Source organism: Typha latifolia, chromosome 6 (assembly GCF_019914945.1).
Source record: "Typha latifolia isolate L0001 chromosome 6, TyphaL0001v2, whole genome shotgun sequence".
Taxonomy (NCBI): Eukaryota; Viridiplantae; Streptophyta; class Magnoliopsida; order Poales; family Typhaceae; genus Typha; species Typha latifolia.
In genome coordinates this window covers 14,220,342-14,240,882 of record NC_133091.1, presented here as the reverse complement: position 1 = coordinate 14,240,882, position 20,541 = coordinate 14,220,342, and the positions used below count along the sequence as shown (strand labels likewise).

At 40.0% G+C, this 20,541-nt stretch overlaps 4 protein-coding genes and 2 long non-coding RNA genes across 16 annotated transcripts; 4 read left to right on the top strand and 2 right to left on the bottom strand.

Annotated features, from left to right (window-relative positions):
* The first annotated feature begins 55 nt into the window (after positions 1 to 55).
* LOC140791042 (aspartic proteinase PCS1-like) lies at positions 56 to 1,962 on the top strand. The gene has a single exon (XM_073141397.1). It carries the CDS (start codon positions 299 to 301, stop codon positions 1,754 to 1,756), a length of 1,458 nt encoding a protein of 485 aa, XP_072997498.1. The 5' UTR covers positions 56 to 298; the 3' UTR covers positions 1,757 to 1,962.
* Positions 1,963 to 2,184: 222 nt separating this feature from the next.
* On the top strand, positions 2,185 to 5,238 carry LOC140791043 (E3 ubiquitin-protein ligase SDIR1-like). Of its 11 annotated transcripts, none has more exons than XM_073141400.1 (10): positions 2,185 to 2,301; positions 2,431 to 2,511; positions 2,634 to 2,726; positions 2,814 to 2,871; positions 2,977 to 3,029; positions 3,111 to 3,333; positions 3,428 to 3,563; positions 3,752 to 3,803; positions 4,255 to 4,380; positions 4,829 to 5,238. In XM_073141400.1, the coding sequence occupies exons 2-10, from the start codon at positions 2,509 to 2,511 to the stop codon at positions 4,952 to 4,954; spliced, it is 870 nt and encodes a 289-aa protein (XP_072997501.1). In that variant the 5' UTR covers positions 2,185 to 2,301; positions 2,431 to 2,508; the 3' UTR covers positions 4,955 to 5,238. The 11 variants fall into 11 exon arrangements, with proteins under 11 accessions (XP_072997501.1, XP_072997499.1, XP_072997509.1 ...); XM_073141398.1 differs by having other exon boundaries at positions 3,749 to 3,803; XM_073141408.1 differs by having other exon boundaries at positions 2,617 to 2,726.
* A 473-nt stretch (positions 5,239 to 5,711) lies between these two features.
* On the bottom strand, positions 5,712 to 14,220 carry LOC140791472 (uncharacterized). The gene is made up of 2 exons (XR_012109575.1): positions 14,030 to 14,220; positions 5,712 to 5,761 (listed from the first exon to the last, which is right to left on the bottom strand). It is a non-coding gene; the product is annotated as an uncharacterized lncRNA (long non-coding RNA).
* On the bottom strand, positions 7,346 to 8,514 carry LOC140791471 (uncharacterized). Its single transcript, XR_012109574.1, has 2 exons — positions 7,940 to 8,514; positions 7,346 to 7,811 (listed from the first exon to the last, which is right to left on the bottom strand). It is a non-coding gene; the product is annotated as an uncharacterized lncRNA (long non-coding RNA).
* Positions 10,980 to 13,482, top strand: LOC140791470 (probable WRKY transcription factor 49). Its single transcript, XM_073142064.1, has 3 exons — positions 10,980 to 11,308; positions 11,405 to 11,548; positions 12,465 to 13,482. Exons 1-3 carry the CDS (start codon positions 11,076 to 11,078, stop codon positions 13,048 to 13,050), a joined length of 963 nt encoding a protein of 320 aa, XP_072998165.1. The 5' UTR covers positions 10,980 to 11,075; the 3' UTR covers positions 13,051 to 13,482.
* Positions 14,221 to 16,517: 2,297 nt separating the features above from the next.
* Positions 16,518 to 18,718, top strand: LOC140791565 (uncharacterized protein C24B11.05-like). The gene is made up of 9 exons (XM_073142205.1): positions 16,518 to 16,738; positions 17,003 to 17,066; positions 17,163 to 17,228; positions 17,319 to 17,416; positions 17,527 to 17,564; positions 17,646 to 17,733; positions 17,824 to 18,093; positions 18,199 to 18,264; positions 18,373 to 18,718. Exons 2-9 carry the CDS (start codon positions 17,018 to 17,020, stop codon positions 18,526 to 18,528), a joined length of 831 nt encoding a protein of 276 aa, XP_072998306.1. The 5' UTR covers positions 16,518 to 16,738; positions 17,003 to 17,017; the 3' UTR covers positions 18,529 to 18,718.
* Positions 18,719 to 20,541: the final 1,823 nt, after the last annotated feature.

Here is a 20,541-nt window from a genome sequence, read left to right as displayed (position 1 = left end):
TATTGCAAGGTCTTAATCCAAACGAGACCATTGCCTAACACAAAGATCATCAAATCTAGCACTAGTCTGCTATATATATTATAAGTATCTGTTTCCACATATTCAATACACGTCAATACTTAAATAGTCACAGACACACACAGTAAACTGAGATAGCTCTCTCTCTCTCTCTCTCTCTCTCTCTCTCTCTCTCTCTAGAGTTCACCACCAACCCCTTCTCTTCCCTTCTCTTCCTCTGGATCCTCACTCACCTCCACCAAACCGCCCTGCCAAAGATCACATCACATCACTCTTCCCTATGCTGTTATTATCATTATTATTATTCTTTCTTCTCCCCTCGTCCTATGCTGGTATCTCACTTCATCTCCTTTCCAAGTTCAAATCTTTACCCTTCCATTCAACCCCATTACTCCAAACAAGCAAGACCCAGATGGCACTTCGTCTCTCTTCTCCTACTCTTCGATACCTCCTCCTCCTCCTCCTCCTCCTCCTCGCCTCTGTTGAATTAGGGGTAGAAGCTAAGCCCCTGATCTTGCCTCTAAGAAGCAAAAAGGTGCAATCTTTGCCCATCCCACGCCAACCCAACAAGCTCCTCTTCCACCACAATGTCACTCTCATGGTCTCAATCTCCGTGGGCACGCCGCCTCAGAACGTATCCATGGTCCTTGACACCGGAAGCGAGCTCTCATGGCTCCTCTGCAATGGCTCCTCTCCTTCCTCCTTCAAACCGAACGCCTCTTACTCCTACCGCCCTCTCCCCTGCTCCTCCCCAACTTGCCAATCCCAAGCGCGCGACCTCCCAATCCCGCCTTCCTGCGACCCGTCCACCAGCGGCGCGTGCCACGTGTCCCTCTCCTACGCCGACGCCTCCTCCTACGACGGCTCCCTCGCCGCCGACTCGTTCCGCCTCGGCGGTTCCCTTTCGGTTCCATCCGCCCTCTTCGCCTGCGTCTCCTCCGCCTTCGACTCCACCTCCGCCTCCGCCTCCGCCTCCACCTCTGGGCTATTGGGCATGAACCGCGGGGCCCTCTCCTTCGTCACCCAGACTCGAACCACCCGTTTCTCCTACTGCATCTCCGACCGCGACGACTCCGGCGTCCTCGTCCTCGGCGGCGTTACCACCGCCGCCGGCGGTCTAAGACTGAGCCTAAACTACACCCCGCTCATCCAGATCTCTCTCCCCCTCCCTTACTTCGATCGCGTCGCCTACTCCATCCAATTGGAAGGCATCCGCGTCTCCTCCACCCTCCTCCCCATCCCCAAGTCCGTCCTCGTCCCCGACCACACCGGCGCCGGCCAGACCATGGTTGACTCCGGGACCCAGTTCACCTTCCTCCTTGGGGAAGCCTACACCGCTCTCAAAATCGAATTTTTAAAACAGACGAAAGGAATCCTTCCCGTTCTCGACGAGCCTGACTTCGTCTTCCAGGGCGCCTTTGACCTATGCTTCAAAGTACCAAACGACAAGGAGCCGCCCACGTTGAGGTTGCCGGAGGTGGTTCTCGTGCTCCGCGGGGCAGAGGTGATAGTCACCAGCGACCGGTTACTATATCGGGTAGAAGGCGAGAGGAGAGGCGGGGACGCGGTATGGTGCTTCACGTTCGGGAACTCGGATCTGGTGCCCCTCTCGGCGTACATTATCGGGCACCACCACCAGCAAAACGTTTGGGTCGAGTACGATCTCGAGAATGGTCGGGTCGGGTTCGCACCCGCTAGGTGCGATTTGGCCACCCAACGACTCGGTCTCCATCTCTAAATGCCACTAGTCTTGTGTCATTACCTTGTAATTGGACTACTACTAATCTAGGATTATAGTTTTTTGTAAATTTTACGAGTATAGTACTAGTGGCATTATGGGTTGCCACAAGGCTAACAACATAATTAATATTTGTGTATTACAAGCATATGGCTGGTTGGCTACAATTCGTTACAAGCTTATAGTAGGATTTAATTGTGGTTTAATCCTAAGTCTTTAATTCCAACAAGTGATGCAAATTTTGGTTGGTTGATGCTAATGGAAGTGACAGGTGCGGCGGTTAAACCACATCCAACTACTCATTCTAATTCTCGTTATTATTAACGGTTTTGAATTATCTGGATAACTTCCACCTCATGTTTCCGAATCTGAAACCTTAGATTGTACCGTAGGGACACCTGCACAACCTCTTTTATTTTCCTTTTCACCTCTCTCTCTCTCTCTCTCTCTCTCTCTCTCGTGACCATACGAAGACTTTTCCTTTTATTTTTGGAACGTAAAGGTGAAAATGTTCCTCTGAGAAGTCGTCTGTTGCCTCGCAATTGGTAAGTCTCTCTGATATTTCGAATTCTCGTAAATCTTATGTTTCCGTGGTTGATCGAATTCGAATGGGATGTTATTGTTTTCCCCTGATAACCGATGTTTCTGGGTTTTTGCTGGAAAATTCTGAATAGTGGGAGCTAGACATACTTTGGAGTTGCCTGGAATCGTCTGATTTCTAATTAGAATTTTAGTTAGAGGATTCGTTTTGCATGGTAAAATTCGCTGAAAGATGCCTTCTTTTTAAGTTCCTTCTATCGTAATCTTAATGAAATTTCTCCATGGCTGTTGGATTCTCACCTACCGCAAAGAGCAAAAAGTATTTTTATTTTGGTAGGTACCATTTGTCACCATGAGCTTCGTTTTCCGGGGAAGCAGGGCTGATATCGAAAGTGGGTTCCCGGGGTTTATCCCGGAGAGGCGCACCATGGTATTTAATTCTTCTGCATACTTACAAAGTTGCCATTTTGATGCTAGATTATATGAATTATGAGTAATTTTCTTTCTGGGTACATAGCGAATACATGCAGGAGGTCGGCCAGTGAATTCCAATTCTATGGCGTTTCTTGTCACAGGTGAAATCTCTGAGCTATGAAATATAAATGATCGCCTTTTCTTTTTCCCTCTAACCTCTGCTTAAATTTTTCTGGTTACTGTTGTTGAACATTACCTTTTGGCAGTTCTCATGCTATTCATGATTCTGAACTCTCATCAGATGTCGCCAAACTTTCTGGTACTTATTTGTCACAGCAGATTTCAGATGTTGCTCAATTTTTATGTTCTAAAATTGTGATTAAGATATATGTTCTTGTAGCTTTGGCTAGTTTTGGGTGTGTTTCTACTGGCGACTAGCCTTAGGATGTATGCTACGTGTCAGCAACTTCAAGCACAAGCTCAAGCTCATGCTGCTAGCGGTTTGCTTGGGCATACTGAGCTTCGGTTGCATGTGCCGCCATCTATATCCTTCGCAACAAGAGGGCGGTTACAAAGCCTTAGACTCCAACTCGCACTTTTAGACCGGGAGTTTGATGATTTAGGTTATGGTGTTCTATAGATTTTCACTATTTGCATCAACATGGATTGGATTTCTTCTATTGGATTAACCCCTTCACTTGCCTTATTTTCTTGCAGATTATGATGCCTTGAGAGCCTTAGACTCTGACAACAGTCCATGTGCTCCTTCTATGAGTGAGGAAGAGATAAATGCTTTGCCTGTTCATAAATACAAAGTTCAGCCACTCCAAGGAATTGCCTCTACCCGACAAAGGCACGATAGAACTCTCTTTCTTGCTTTAGCATTTTTTCTAATGTTATTGACTTATTTCCTTGCTTTAGCATGTTGAGCAATGAAATTGACTTACTCTTTTCCTTCAAAAGTTGTATATAATCTTGGGATTTTACTGAAGAAATTAGTAGTTTGTATAAGAGTTCCATTTGAATTTGTTGTTTCAGCAGCAGTGGATCATCTCTGGCACAATCATCATCATCTTCTGGATCTGCAAATGAGGTAGCATTTAGCACTCTATCCTGAATTTCTTAAATGTGGCGGTTTCTCTTGCAGTGACTGATAAGTTCCTCAAAAGACTCTACGAATATATTTTTTTTCCTTGTTCCTTGTGGATGTGTATAACATGGGGCTTGGAAATCATTATGGTTCTCTTAGTACCAAATATGTAGAGATCTTTGGAAACTTTTGTTTTTTTTTTTAATAAAAAAAAATAGTACTGTATAAATAGAGAGAAGAATCTTTATTGTTGTTCTTTTCCTGTTCCCTGATTATTTTGTCTTTCCAATTGTATAACTATTATTTTATGGAACTTATCCTTTGGTTATTCACTTGCTTTTTAATGTGGCACCTATGTATAAATTGGCTGTCGTCAACTCAGCAAGGTGAATCCAGTGTAGTCCTTATTTTTTAGTGAAGCACTTCTCTTATCTGTTCCATTTCTGCTGAGCAGAAAAGGCAAGATAGTAGCAGAGCAGATGGGACTAGCAAAACCTCAGAAGATGAGCTGACATGCAGCGTTTGCTTGGAGCAAGTCAATGTGGGAGAACTAATAAGAAGTTTACCATGCTTGCACCAGGTAATTATTGTTCAGGAGAAAACACATTGTTGATCATGATCTACGGCAGTGCATGCAAAGCACATCGGCATAAGTTCAACAATAAGATGTTCATTTGATACATTAGTAGGAGAGTATTTCACCACAATTCTGTCATCTTAGATATATCAAATTGTATTTCCTGTTCAGTATTCTGAATCTCCCTTATGTGTAGGTCATCTTTACCTTTGCATTGGTAGTAACTCTGTTTCAACTTTTACTTTTTGTGAGATACTCCTATGTTCTATAACTTATGAACTTATACCACAAAAAAAAAAAAATAATAAGTGAGGATTATCTTTTCAGTTTTGAGGTTTTGATTTCGGAAATATAAGTTGATGGCTAAAATCATGTTTTATTCGACTTACCCTCTATTGCTTTCATTCTTGATGGATTAATTAATAATAAGATTTTCTGCATTCCTTTCCAGTTTCACACCAATTGCATCGATCCATGGTTGCGCCAGCGAGGTACATGCCCCGTCTGTAAACATAGGGCAGCAACTGTGTGGCAGGGAAACGGTAATGGCGAAATAGATGCTTGCTACATGGTTTAGCTACCTATCAATACTATTTAGTCAATGACAAGTTCCGGAGAACAGTTTGCGGATACGAATTATCTCCTTCTGGACCCAAAAGCATCTGATTCTTACTTGGTTGCCCCCCCATGTCTTTCTTATCAATTGTAGGAATTTTTAATGTAGTATTTATATTGCAAAACAGAATGAGAAGCAAGAATCTTGTGTGGAATAGTAAATACTATTGAGCACTATCAGGATGTCATAGACTGGAATGTTTAATTTTTGCTGATAAATTTTCAGGCATATCTTTATGGTGTATACTTTGGGAGAGTTTTACGCAGTAATATTTGTCCCCCTCTTCTTTTTTCCCTCTCCTTTTTTTGACATTTGTATGAAGAGAATGATGCAAGTAATGCACTTTGCTCTCCAAAAGATAACTTTAGGAGGCGTGGTTCCATGACTGAATTAATGTATTACTGTACTGGTCCCCCTTGAGGCCTTTATCCCACGTCAATTCTACTAATTATTATTTTAGGAGATGTTTACCGAGATCCAAAGTACTAATCGTAACAAAGACAATAACTCTTTTTTTTTTTTAATCCATATATCTTCTCGATACCACTGCAACCCTCACGCTGTTTTGATTCCATAATGCATATTGTACAGTGACCGAGGCTATTACATCGTACACTTTAATAAATAACAAAAAAGCAATAATGTAGCTTGTAATGCTGAATACTATCATCATCACCATTTCACTATGCCCACCAATGTAGATAAAATTGACCTAAAATAAGACATAAAATATCCATCTCCATATATATATATATATATACTCCTCCCCTACAAGTTACAAGAGAGAGTCAAAGAAGGTAAAATTAAAAGTTAAAAATATACAAGAAACTAATATATAAAAAAATGCAAATTAAGGGTAATCTCTCCAACAAATTAGCATGGTAACGCAGCGTCGCATGATATAAAACCGAGCCTTCTGCTCCTTAATAAGGCATGAGCATCTCCTAGAGAAAGGCCTTGGACTCGTACTAATCCTACTACTCTTCATTTCTCTCCTGCTCCCCTTCTTCGATAGCTTCCACTTCTCATCCGTGTACACCTCCATCTGAGATATATAGAGATGTTTGGGTTTGGGTGGATTGGAGATAGCTAGGCGATTAAGATGAGAAGAGATGAGATGAGAAGAGAAGATATGAGATGGGGAAGTGGAGGGGGTTTGGTATTTATAAGATGAAATTGGAGGTGGAGAATTAATACTGGAATCGTACTTGTGGTTGTTTTGCAACGAAGCAATATTATTAATTATGCAAGCATTATTCAAATGGGCCATCGATGGTGGGCCTTCGCGCCGCGCCACGTGCCTCAGCCCAAATGGATCCCCCCAACAAAGCTTCACGTTTTATTTCCTTCATGAATCCATCAAAATGGACCACAAACACACAGCCCATGTGAAATTTTCATAAACTAAATTTCGAAAATAAATAAATAATAACAGAATGACATTTTTTTTCCCTGCAACAAAAAACAGAAGAAAAAAAAAAAGAGAGAGGAATAAAATAAAGAAATAAAAATCTGAAGAAAAGATGATAACTAGAGTGAAGGTATGACGAATACGGTATCAAGGTGTTCAAAGACGAACCGTCCAAGTATATATACATATATGCATGCATGATTGTTGCCGTGTTAAAACGACGGGAGTCGTACACAATTATATCAATCTCACTGTGCATGGGGGCCCACCCATAAGCTGAGCGACGTGGGCCCAAGTTGGACCGCATCGGTCAACCGTCAACGGATGAGGAGATCTGAACGTGGCAGATCGCGACTCGAAGAGACGTCTGCTTTCCATCTGTGTATTCTAGAGAGGGGGGGTGGGGGTGTGAAGCCTGTACAGGGATAGTTCCACGTGGTGTCGTAATCAGACGGTGGGAAAAGGCCACTGGTCGCTGTCCCTACCACCACGTGTCCTTTACCATGCAAACGGGTTGATGGAGAAAATTAAGAAAAAAAAAGAAAAGAGGGTTGGATTGGATTGGATTGGTTGACCAGTCAAAATCTCGACAGGATGACACGATTTCCAATCATGCAATAGTACGTTAAGGACAATTAGGGGCTAATTAACATTAATTGGTAGGAAAAGGTGCCATCTAATTATCATGGCGTAACTCCCCACGTGATAATTGTGCCCGTACACGAGAAAGACAAAGTATATGATTAGTATCAGGAGTACCAACCTTATTAGGTGGCAGCTACTTTTTATTCTTATAAAGTCAAATTAATCCTCTGCTTTGGGCTCTCTAGTAGAGAGCCGAGTAATATGGTTTAGAGGAAGCATCACATATTTCGGCCCAGCTAAGAGTTCAGTTCATGCTCACAGCAATGCTGCTTCTTCGACTTAGAAAGATATTTAGATTGTAGAAAAGCCAAAACTTTTTCATTTATTTTTCTGCAGCAGCATTACTTATCCAACTTACATCCACATCGCAACAATGAAGCACAAATAAAATGCCAAGAAGAGATAGCACAAAGGGACTCACAAAAAATAATCATAATAAAAATAAATCAGAAAAGCACCCAGGAAACAAGCAGACAAGCCCATGAATCCAGGGTACGGGGAAAAAAAATTTGAGCCATGATGATTGCTTTTCCTGCAACGTGCGACCCAGAGAAGAGAAAAGCTGCCGTCTACAAAGAGATCTACGGAATTAGATCCTTCTTTATTCCTATATGGGCTATATGCATGCATCCAAGTGTCAAATAGAATAAAATAAAAAAGATGCCTCCAAAATAATATTATTATAAACAACAATAATAAGAAAACATTTGCCTCGTTTTGCTCGGATATTCCATTACGTACAGCTTAGCGCGACGGGCCACACTGCTCAAGAGCTAGCCGAGTCAGTACAGGTGCTTTAATAATCGTGCGGTACTAAAAAAAGAGATCATCTGAGGTAAATTAGCATGAGAGAAAGAGAAGAATGCGAGGAGTTGAGGGTATTTCCTCACCTGTGCGCATCTTTTATGTGTTCCTTGGATAGCTCCATAAGCATGCGTTAGAAATGTATCTTTCTATATTATATAGTCATTTATTGCTGATGCAGCATCATCAAGATTCTCAAATTTCTTTTCTCAGTATCCATCTCTGACTGAGTGCCGGATAAGATCAGATAGAATGTGAGACTTTCTTCGGCAAGAGCTTGTGAATCTTGATGCTGCCGCAGCAGAAAACAATGACTGGCTTGTGGCTTGTGGCTTGTGGCTTGTTCTTCCATCAACGACAACTAAAGTACTGGAAAACTGACCAGACTAAGGAAAGAGGACCAACATTACGTGTAGGCAAACAATGATAAGTGGTGGAGAGCAAAGATAGCTCGGTCATGTGGGTAAAGAAAGAAGATGGTTAAAAAAAAATACACGTTTCTCATAGGAGAGCATGAACTAGAAGGAGAAGGCATGCATGAGAATGGTGGGTTTGAACTTAAGAGGGAGGAGAGCAGGGTATAAATATAGGTAGGTGTTAAGGCCAATATAAGGTGGTGGGGATAACTTTCTAGAGAGAGAGAGAGAGAGAGAGAGAGGGGGGGGGGAGGGAGGGGTTGTCAGAGAAATATAGTACACTCAACAGCAACAGTTATACATCGCAATCCATGGTACCCAAAAAAATCAAAGACTTTTACTTCTTGCTGACCTCGGCCACTTGCTAGAGACGTCCAAGGATCACCAAAAATTTAAATGCAGAAAACGAGAGAAACAAAGACACATATTATTCATATATAAATTAGAGAGAGAGAGAGAGAGAATTAAATTGTATAGTGGGCCGGCGATATACACATAAATGTATGCGTAAGAGAACTTTCCGTTGAGGGAAAGGTGAGAGTTGAAGAAGGAGAAAGTGAACAAGGTATAGGGCACTCCAGTCTCCAAGACCCCTACTGTTTGTAAATAAAATATATGGTAACTGTTGCGTTTCCTACAAGCATTCTAACCTGCGAGGAGTTGACAACCCAAACCGCCAAAACTCAAAGCTACGCTTTAGCTTTGATTTGTTATCTCTATTCTCCTCTACAAGCATAGAATAGCATATTTCTATCAAAACTAAATCTATAAATTATATATAATATAGTTTGAAGCTAGTTCGTGGGTAGGATTCGCTGTAGTGATGAGTCATCCATCCATCCATCCATCCATCCGTCTGTTCGACGTCGATGCCAACATGTCAAGTCAGCACTTATTTTCTGGGTGTCTTGGCTGCAACACTTTTAGAGCCACGTCGTCCAAGCGGACATCATTACCACCCCCTCTCTAATCCCTCTCTCAGTACTAGAAACAAAAGTAAAGCCCGAGGGGGTACCTTTGCTTACCTCACCTTCCAGCTCAGACACATCAAGACAGAGATTTCTAGATATCTACTTTAATATCAGATGGAGGCTACCTGATAATTCCAAGGCGGCCACTGGCCACAACGACGATGTCTGTCCGTTGTGTAAAATGGGGTTACCTGAATCGTACGTGCCATGCATATCCTTTGGGCTGGGCTGGGCTGGGCTGGGTTGGGCTGGGATACTACTAGATCCATAGCTCCATCTCTCAATTAATGGGCTTTTTTTGGAGTCCAACAAACCGAATTAGGCCGGCTTATGTTTACTTTAGTTGACTAAGTCCACAGTCCACACCCATTGTAATGATCGTTCACCATTAAATCTAGTCTACTCCTCATTCACGTGCATCACAGTGGGGCCTCTCACTAAATGGCCCCAAAAAGCTTTACGGAGGATGTGGAAGCAAAAATTGGGCAAATGATTCAAACTTTTTTTTTAAAAAAAAAGGATTATTCTACCGCATGCATGTCGGTGAGATGTGTCCAAGAATCCAATGGCATGCGTTACCTCATGCAGATTAAAGGGAAGAAAATAGGAAATTTGTGACTCGTGATGCCAAATTATAGAGTACCTATTGATTGATGGTATTGGTTGGTCTCAAATCACGGGAAATTAAAAGAGGATTAAAAATGAAGAAATGCGATACAGATCTCTCTATCTCTTCTCTTCTCTTCTCTTATGTTCCCTAGTTGCTTTGTATAAGCCAAAGTAAGTAGAAGAAATCTATTAGTAATGTCTCATGCACACGCAGACTACAAGGGAATGGATCTTTGTGGGTAGTAGACATCAGACATGGCCAACTGCTTCATAAGTAACTCGTGACACGAGCCGACAAGCTGCATGCAATTGCCACCTAAAGCAAACAGCACGCCAGGACCCACCTCTTCGTTGACCTCCTATCCTTCCAATCACCCATTGCTCGTACCGAATCCAACACCCGCTGACTCTTTTCCTTTTTATCTCCGCTTCCTCCACAACCCCTAAACCCTCATCTCATCTCATCTCATCCCCACCATTACTGCTGGTCAACCCCTTGTCCTCTTCCCCCCTCTCTCTTCTCCTCTTTAATTACTTTTGTTTTTTCCCTCAACATTTTCCATCCTTGTTCTTTACCCCCCTCTACCTCAAAGTCAACCCCAATGTAATAGTAAAAGGAAGATAGATGGTTAGGTAATGAGGCCGCTCAATTAATATTAAGAGGGCTAGTGTGGTGGTTGCTTGATTGGAAAGAGACACATACCGAGTTTAGAGAATGTTCCTAAGAAATGCATCTTAGTCCACACTACAAGCTATTGCACTAAATCTGGATAGCAGTTAGTTGATGCAGAGATTAACAATGGAAGAGTACATGCATTAGTTGAAAGGGTCTATCCTTAGTTGATGCAGAGGCTAACACACACACACACACACACACACACACACACACTTTAGTGGTTGACAATTGCCTTAGTTGAACAGGTGGTGTTTCCAGGTGGTTTTGGTCTACTAGAGGTAAACCGGCCATAATAAAGAATCACACTTTGGTAAAAAAAAAATAGATAGCTATATATGATTCTCTGATAGAGGTCACACATTAATTATCACGAGGGTATGTTGGTAACTGAGATGGTGAAAATTTTTCTCTTTCTTGGACTGATGCTATAAAATGCTCCGAATTGCATGAAGTATTCAGAAACTACTCTTATCCCTTTGTCTCCTCCCTTGTGCTCCAATCTACTCTTCCTAAACCTTCTTCTCTGTATCAAGTTTATTGAGAAAGTTGGATGAGTCAGAGATCAATTTGGCTGGAGGGGTTGGAGGAAGAACTCATGAGAGAGTTCCTCGACGATGATACGACATCTCTCTTCCTCTCACCAGAGGTTGCAGATCGCGAATCTTTAATGAACAAGCTTATCTCCACCGTCTACTCAGGTCCAACTATAGGTGATATAGAGAGTGCACTATCATTTACATGGCAGATCAATGACTCAGACGGCCAGCCCGGTTCTCGACCCTCGTAAGTTTGTGAAACTTTCTTGTTTGAGCATCCTCTGATTGCGACGAAGACAATTAATACATTGATTGCCGTAGTTCTAATTGTTTCTGTTTGCAGAGTATCTTTACCGGAGAAGGGATTGACCAAGATTGACAATAAATATACACTAAAGATCAAGACCAGTGGTAATGGGCTCACTGATGATGGCTATAAGTGGAGAAAGTATGGGCAGAAATCGATCAAGAACAGCCCTAATCCAAGGTCATTTTCTTCATACATGTTAATTTAAGACTTTCATCTGACATGTCATACAAACTCTCTTTTACTATGTTCAAATCATCTACAGTTGTATAAGTCACTAATGCATATTCTTTCTATGCTTTCGTTCAGCTAAAAGATGTGACGCTTGATTTTCTTTAATGATCCTAGAGTGGAAAGGGAAACACGGTAGATTACAACATACCTGACTAATTGGGTTTTAAATCAACATAACTACATGATTACTCTTCAAATAATTTCAATTCTCACTTCTCAGTACTATCATCTTGTGAGGTTGTTTCAGATTTCAAACAACTTAGATGTCCCAATTCACCCATTAAGAGTCACAAGGAGAAGAAAGGCTATAATTGCAACTGTCAGTGAACTATAAAAAGAATCCCATCCCCTCTGTGTTGCTTAGCTTTTCCTTCTTCAGCACCTCGTATTCTCAGAGATACTATGAGCATTAAAGGTTGCATCTAAAGTTCCATGGTAGAAATGCACAGGTAGGTGCAACAAGAATGAAATGACTCTTCTTCCCGTTGAATGCATAACTTCCTCTCAAATACTTCCTTCATGTGGGTAAAACAATCAATAAGGTGCACCCCACCATCCTCCTGAATTAATACTCCAGTCTGTTCTAACTTCTAAATGCGTGCTCTCAATTCCACTCTATACAAATATGTTGTTGTGCATGAAGATGGCAACTAAAGAAGAATTAATGCTCCCACCTTCTATTTCTGTAAACTTACTGAAACCTAGAAGTTAATATTTATAGAGCACATCAGAATATTTCCAGTGGAACAAAAACCATCTTCTGATTTCTTATAGTTAATCCCAATCGAATTAACTTTCATAGCAAGAACGAGCATACCTTCAACTCTTCATCTTATCTGATGTTTTTCTTGTCTGGGTATAGGAGTTATTACAGATGCACCAATCCACGCTGCAACGCCAAGAAACAAGTGGAGAGATCGACGGAAGATCCAGAGACACTCATCGTCACTTATGAAGGCCTCCATCTACATTATACCTACTCCCATTTCCTTCTGTCGAAGCCCCACGAGAACTCTAACACAGGATTTAATCTGCCTAAGAAACCCAGAATCAACCCGATAGGCCATGAGGATCAAATTTCTGATTGCCTGCCTAAGGAACCCTCAATGCAGAGCTCACCAACTATAATGTTGAACCAGTCACAGCCAAAACTTGGCGGAGAGGGAAGCCCACAAGGGAATTACCTCCTGGAGGAGGTTGTTCTAAATCCAGTTAACAGAGATGACACCTTGGACACTATGCAGTATGAGCTTCTTGAAGACAATAGCCATAGCCCACAAGGGCTTTTAGAAGATATTGTGCCCTTGCTGGTCAGAAAACCATGCAGCTCGACAACCTCTTCGCTTGATCCTTACTCGTCGTCTCAAGCATCCTCTCCTTCCTATTCCTCATTCTCATGGCCCAGCACTCCTTACATAGATTTGAGCATTCTGTCAAACATTATCTGAGAGGACACATTCTAGGAACAAGGGCTAGCACTAGAACTATACAAGTTGAAGACTAGCAGAAACAATAGCAATTCTACACTACAGAAGTAGCGAGTCAGAATTGCAACGATAAAAGAAGGATAAACCCCCCCCCCCCCCTCCATCTTTATTACACCATGAGACCATGAGGAAGATAAAAGTATACGTAAGGATGTATGAGTACAGAGTGCTGTAATCTGTATGTACATATGTTCATTATTATCATATGTACATTACTAGAAGCTGGTATTTTGTGACTTCTGGGCACCTTCAGTTTGGCTTTCTTTTCTAGATTTCAGAGTTCTAGCCTCCAAAACTGTAAGCTCAAGCGAGGGGGAGCTATATGATCCTCCTACATTCAATGACTAAATGATACTATTACCAATCTACCAGCTTTACAGCCATGGTTGACCTAATCTTTCTGTTACGACATCGCATTCAGTGACTAAATGTAGAACTCCTAGGCAGGATTTAAATCACACAACCGAGAAAGCTCGACCAACACAATTTCACAATCACATACTACACAATGATGTCTATTAGATAAGGTTATGGTCCAGGAGAAAGTTCCTCTGGCAAAGTACCTTGAATATCTACAAGCAAAAGCATATGAAAGAAGGAAACAAAGGAAGGAAAATTGAGAAGGGAACAACAAAGAACTCCGAGCTCTAAATCTCCTAAAGAAAAGGATCTAGTGACAGAGAACACCACTTCTTCTATCTGAAAGCGAAGTAGATTGCACATACCTATTTCTATCTAATCTCTCATCAGAATAAAGAGGAGAATTTAGCATATATCTATATCCCAAGACACTCTCTTAAAGAGGAGAATTTTGTGGTATTAGTACACTAACTTAATTCCACATTCATCAATCATCACGCATTCAGCAATGCTACACGTTATTCTCAATTGGAGTAAACATCTAAAAATTACTTTAAAAAGGAGTCAGCTTTTCCCTGACCTTATTCACGTAGTCTGCCTCAAAGCCCACCACCATCAATTCCGCATTCCGCCTACAATTAATTAACCCAAAAAGATTGCGAGGGAAAGAGGATTGAGACGAGGGAGAAGGGCATGATTTGCGGCCAAGGTGTTTGTTTTCGGGTCCGAGAGAGAGAGAGAGAGAGAGAGAGGAAAGCGGGGAATAGTCGGGTTTGGTTTATTTGGATCCGAATAGTATTGCATCTTATTAATCATAAGCCTAGCCAGCTTTAAGACAGCACATAGCAGTCAAGCTTATAATTTTATGCCATCCATATGATTGCCTATGAATCTGATAGACCTTTCTCACCAACCTGAATCTTTTCATCTCCATTCTTCAGACAAATCAACCAGGAAAACGAGTTGTTGTCCAAAGAGAATGTGACCATATATATATTAATATATATATATATGTGCACACAATTAGTGCATGATTGCCCATCTCCTCCCAATGAAGACTAAGTATCACATATTCACATAAGCCTTTAGAGGATGGCATCACTATTATGATGTCTGGAATTGCTCACTGGTCCTCTCTAATTCATTCCTATGATCAATCCTATGTTCTCCATTCTGCGGAGCTTTGCTAGCTTTAGTTTCTCAACAGCAAGGATAAGTGTCTCAGAAGTTGTTAGAATTAATGGGCCATCATCATCATGTAGCAGCCTTTGTTGCATCTGAAACAGCTCATTTGATGGTGGAAATTAACTCATATATATATATATATATATATATGAGTTAATTTAACTGTGAAGGACTAATGTTAGATCATATCTTTGTAAAATATTAATTTTTAATTCTTGTACTTCTTCCATAAGCTTCCCCAATACTGTGGAAATCTAGTGTTTTCCAAATTAGTTACTACTATGCAATGATTGCTAATTACACTATTATAATAATTGTGATCCTTATCTTTAATTATAGGAGCACACTTAGTGGCAATAATTTTTTTTTGTCATCTAACTATTTCTTAATAATAACTCGATCTTATCTCATCAATCATACAACTCCACAACCACCAACACCTCAATAAATCAATAAAAATATACATAATGCATATATATAATGAAAAATTTCGAGTAAGCAAATTTTGACTCCAAATATTTTTCTTTTACTACTACTTCCAAAGTAATTAGTAAAATATTATGAGGGGGTTGTCATTAAGCCATACTTCGTATTGACGTCAGCCCACACGTAAGCACAAGTGAAGTGTGGAAAAGGGCAACCACGTGTCGTCATGCAATGGACTCTAATTAGTGATCATAAACATCCCTATCATCTTAAGCTTTGAGCTTAAACCCTTAAGATTATGAATCATGTGAAGCTCTGGTAATCCCAAAACTTTATGATACATTCGTGTCCAAAATTTAGATTTATTATTGGGGGATATTTAGAGCCACTTGTAGTGCTTTCTTTGATAGCCATGGATTATTGCAAGAGAATTCAAACCACCTATTAAAAGATGAGAGGTGATAGTGGCCAGCGACATGGAATTTGAGTCCACTTATTCACTACTACTAGCCATGCATGCCACGTGTAGTTCTCCACTTTGATCACCACGGCCAACACCCATCTGCCACGTTGTCTTCCATTAAATATATGACAACCTAGACTTTATGCATCAATTATTGGTACATATTCTGGGAACCCAGATGATTGGAACTTTGTACAACCAAGAACCACATCCCAAATCATTAGGAACCATTTCTTATCCCAATTTTAGAATTAATTACAATCCGGCATGTACCTAATTTCCTACACCCCGATTTGTACAAAATCCACAGCCTGAATAATTCCTCAATTATTGCCTCTAATACGATCTAATTTTACCATTCTATTAAAAAAAATTTTTTAACTCCAACCCCACATAATACTGTGAAGAAATTATTTGGTGGTTTGGTGGCTTGACTCGATTCGATTAATAACTCGACAATGCAGTTAGATTAGAGGAATAGCTCGACAGCGCAATCGCTTAAAACAAGTATCAGAGGTTGAACCTTTATTTAGTCCATATCTAGCTTTTGGGCTTTTAGGCTTTTGGATAAATTTTATTATCATTAATAATTTTTATTTTTATTTGCATACAAAATTGATTCCAAAAGATAATAATAACAAGGATAGTCAATTGCATGGTGCATTTGACTCGTTCCTAAATCAAACGTTAGGCTAATTAATAAACAGCTAATGGTTTGGTAGTGCTTAATAAACATGACTTGGTTTAATGGTCAATTATAAACTCCGTGGACGAATTTTGTAACGGCGGTGAAACCGTTAGAATGCGTTCACACGAGAGGGGTATTTCGGGAAATGTGAATCGGAAGGGCGTGCTGATTGGGGCATCGAGAAGCTATCATCCAGCTAATGACAAGCTGACAGCTGGCAATGTTGGATCCGAACAGCTCCTCCTGCCAACTCGTCCCTAAATTAATTAAATATCCATTAATATAACGATAAGATTAAACTAATGTGTGATTAATTAATTGGCCAAATTGGGGTTAGTAGGGGGCAACGGCTTGCCTATTTAAACCCCTGCTCTGCTTCCACTCCTCTTCCCCCTTCCCTTCGCCTTCGCCTTTGATCGCCTCTATAATCTATTCCTCTCGTCCTATTTAGAAAACGCTAGATTTCGCCGGAGATCTCTCTCGGTTGCTTCGGCATTGCATTGAGATCTCTCGGCTGTTTGAATCCGGTACGTTTAGCTTCCATCATTCCATGGCCGTGGAAGTTTTACAAAGTTGATAAATTTGCTTGGACTTGTTGATAAATTTCTTGGGATTTTGGTGGTAGAAGCTTAAAGATTCAAACTTTTTTAGATTTTGGGATTTGGGTTATTCTCAAATAATACATCCGATCCCAAAAGGGTTATGAGTGCATAATTGATTTGATTGTTAATAGATTTTGTAACTTTCTTTTATCTTAATTTTTGACATTTGGGTGTTTTTGTTTTGTGAAGGTTTTATAGACCAAGATGGAATACCAACAAGTTCAGAGGCCAAAATATGATTGCCTTCTCTTTGGTATGCATTATTGTACAGTTCTTATAAAAGTTTTATCCCTAATATTCAGCAAGTTTAGGGGAAGTTTTAATCTTGTTCATGTTTCTTATTATGTAGACCTTGATGATACTCTATATCCTTTGAGTTCTGGCATCGCAACCAACTGCCGGAAGAATATTGGAGGTATACAAAATCTTTTTGGTTCTCTTCTTTTGATGTTGTTATAATCATATATAGGAAGTGTTGGCTAAGTCCATATAACTTGTGTTTCAGATTATATGGTTGAGAAGCTTGGCATTGAGGAGAGCAAGATTGATACCTTATGCAATCTACTGTATAAGAACTACGGGACGACAATGGCTGGCTTAAGGGTACAGAGTTTGCTGATTCTCTCTTTCAGAGTTCTGAAATTTGTGCTTATGTTTTTATTTGTTTTGAAGAATCATTTTCATATGCTATATTGTTTCTGCTAATTATCCAGGCTATTGGCTACGAGTTTGATTACGATGATTACCACAGGTATTTTCCTCAGCTTTTCTAATGTCATTCTTCATAATTCTACAAAATGCATGTATTCTGACTTCTTGTCCGTTTTAACAGCTTTGTTCATGGGAGATTACCTTATGAGAATTTAAAGCCTGATCCTGTTCTCAGGAACATTCTTTTGAGCCTGCCAGTTCGCAAAGTTGTAAGTTGTTTTGGTTCTATAGCGTGGACTGATAAACAGTTCTATCCCAGTTTTGATATAGTTGATTGATGTGCTATTGCTATCATGCAGATATTCACAAATGCTGACAAGGTCCATGCTGCTGTAGTCCTTAAGAGGCTTGGCTTAGAAGACTGTTTTGAAGGAATTATTTGCTTTGAGACTCTTAATCCTCCTTCCTCCTGTGAGACGCGCACGGAAACTGAAATCTTTGATATCATTGGACACTTCTCTAGGCCAGATGTTGGTCTTGAGCTCCCAAAGACACCAATTATATGCAAACCGTATGTAGAAGCAATGGAGCATGCTTTGAAAATTGCTAATATTGACCCTCAAAGAACAGTGAGGATTCCTTCATTCTAACTTTAATATTTACCTGCTTAATTCAATATTTATACCTTGTGACTTTTTAATAATTTTTGTTTTATGGATCATATTGTTTGACAGATTTTCTTCGAGGACAGTGTCCGCAACGTACAGTCAGGAAAACACATCGGCCTACACACAGTATTGGTAAATCCTTCTACTACTAAGATTTGCCATTGGCTTCCAACTTTCCCTTATTCTGATTAATCTGAACATGATAACATGCACATTCGCCTACTTGATTTGATGATCCAGGTGGGTACGTCACACAGAGTCAAAGGTGCAGACTATGCATTGGAAAGTATCCACAACATTAGGGAAGCATTGCCTGAGCTATGGGAGAAGGCTGAGAAATCTGAGGATGTCCTCTACTCGGGCAAGGTTGCGATAGAGACTTCTGTGACTGCTTAGTTCTTCCATGTATCTATTCTTTGATACAAGAATCACATAGGCAGTTTCATCCTCATGTCCATCTGTACTGCTGAGATGTCAAAATTAGGGAGGAGGATAGGAGATCATCCTTTCAGGATGCCCCCATCTCATCACTCAGATATGCTTGTAAATTAGGAGAAATAAAAATCTTGCTTCTCTTCGAGTCCTATCTTTTTAGTGTCTATTGAGTTTGAATAGTAGACAACTTTGACATTAGGCACACAAATTTGTGAACCAACACTTACAGCATCATCTAAATCACCTGTCAGATCAGACATGAGTTTTTTTTTTTAATCCATTTATGGAAACAGTTGTCCAAGGAGTGGAAATTTCTTAAATGATACCTTGTTGCGTTCCGTATCATAAGCGCTTTGTCAATTGGAACGTAACGTAAAGGTTTTGCTGTGGTCTCGCTTACCATGGATTTGCGTTTCAGAATTGAAAATGTTGAGTTAGTCTCTGGCCCTTCATGGCCTCTAATTTCTTACCTTCCATCTATCCCTTTCAAGATTCGGCCACTTTTAAAATAGCTACCACAGTATTCCATAGGACGAAATTATTGGTCCAATTATTTTTTCCTTCCAAGCTTCAACTGCTTGACAAGTTCACACTCTGACAAAGAACTCTTGGTTAATAGAGATATTTATAAGCTTATTGAAACACTAGATGTAATTACACCTCAGTAAACAGACAAGAAGCATTGCTTTAATCACATTCATGACTGTTATTCTATTATTATCTTAATCACATAGGTTGTGAGTTTTCTTTTGTTTAGCATGTCACACACTCCACGCCACCTAAACTTGATTGTGAACAATTTTTATATGAAAGACTAGAGAATAGATTTAAGCCCTCATGCGAAACGTGATAACAATGTGAGGTAATACAACTCCATAACTCTAGTGCAAACTTTATCAAGGGGCAGTTAAAACCAGCACATAGGTGTTGTCACCAAACTCCATTTGTTTTGCTTTAGATATTAATTCAGAAGAAGAATTTTTGGCAAGTCAATGAGACAGCCCAGTCAGAAAAGAGATTAGAATATCTATTGAGAGACATATATGCCCAAAAACATTTTTCATTTTTCAGCATATTCTAAAATCTAAACATTGCTAACAGATATCATTAGAGCATTTCGAAATCTAAAAGCCAATTATTGGACATTTGGAATATAAGATAAGGTGAAGAAGTTTTATATGATAATGGGTCCATAACTCCACATATTGGCCAAATTTTTTTAATGGAACTGGATTCTAGTACTGGAGTCAGAATTGAATCCCTTGTATTGCTTCTAAGACCAACATTAGTTTCCATTGTTATTGCTTATGTCTTACTTTGTCTCTCTTCCTGTCATTTCTGCCTGCTATTTGCCTTGAATGATTCTTTGGGGATTCTTTGAGTTCATGTTTTCTTTAAAGAATGGCCCATCACTTTCAATCTCAACTAGGTGTGCCAGTGAAGCATACCACAAATCATGAGACAGGGCACTTTCTAGTACTTAATAAAAGCTCTTTCATTCCTGAGAAATAATAGGTTTCACCCAATTGATAAGTTTAACAAATTGGTACTCATTGATGTGGGCCAGATGCAAGTCTAGGATACTCTGTGTGTGTGAGTAGCAAAAGGATTTCGAACAATCTAATAGTTACAAGGCCCAAGATCTACTTTGTTTTTTTCTCTTTCCTTTTTGGTGAGAAAGAGATTCTGGTATGTAGTTACTTTTACCTTTCTATTGCTGAAATTAAAAAAAGAGAATGGCCATTAAGGAAGTAACAAAGAAGACATTAAAATAGACCGACTGCTAATTAACCAGCATAAAGGAAACTAAGGAAAAGGAAAAACTTATTATTCCAACTGAGTGATCACCAGTGTAATAGAAAAGGGTATATTAATTTACAAAGGATATCCAAAGTCTGAAGGAAAGCTGGTTTCAGTTTAAATTATGAAAGAACGTTGCAATGAGGAAAGCTTAGATGAATAGGTTTCTGAAGT

Excerpts from the sequence above, each read along its gene's own strand:
- LOC140791042 (XM_073141397.1), top strand. The coding sequence starts at position 299 with ATGCTGTTATTATCATTATTATTATTCTTTCTTCTCCCCTCGTCCTAT.
- LOC140791565 (XM_073142205.1), top strand. The coding sequence starts at position 17,018 with ATGGAATACCAACAAGTTCAGAGGCCAAAATATGATTGCCTTCTCTTT. Across the intron at positions 17,565-17,645 it reads GATTACGATGATTACCACAG|CTTTGTTCATGGGAGATTAC; the intron begins GTATTTTCCTCA and ends CCGTTTTAACAG. Across the intron at positions 18,265-18,372 it reads TCGGCCTACACACAGTATTG|GTGGGTACGTCACACAGAGT; the intron begins GTAAATCCTTCT and ends TTGATGATCCAG.
- LOC140791043 (XM_073141398.1), top strand. Across the intron at positions 3,804-4,254 it reads CTTCTGGATCTGCAAATGAG|AAAAGGCAAGATAGTAGCAG; the intron begins GTAGCATTTAGC and ends TCTGCTGAGCAG. Across the intron at positions 4,381-4,828 it reads GTTTACCATGCTTGCACCAG|TTTCACACCAATTGCATCGA; the intron begins GTAATTATTGTT and ends ATTCCTTTCCAG.
- LOC140791470 (XM_073142064.1), top strand. The coding sequence starts at position 11,076 with ATGAGTCAGAGATCAATTTGGCTGGAGGGGTTGGAGGAAGAACTCATG. Across the intron at positions 11,309-11,404 it reads CAGCCCGGTTCTCGACCCTC|AGTATCTTTACCGGAGAAGG; the intron begins GTAAGTTTGTGA and ends TTCTGTTTGCAG. Across the intron at positions 11,549-12,464 it reads AAGAACAGCCCTAATCCAAG|GAGTTATTACAGATGCACCA; the intron begins GTCATTTTCTTC and ends GTCTGGGTATAG.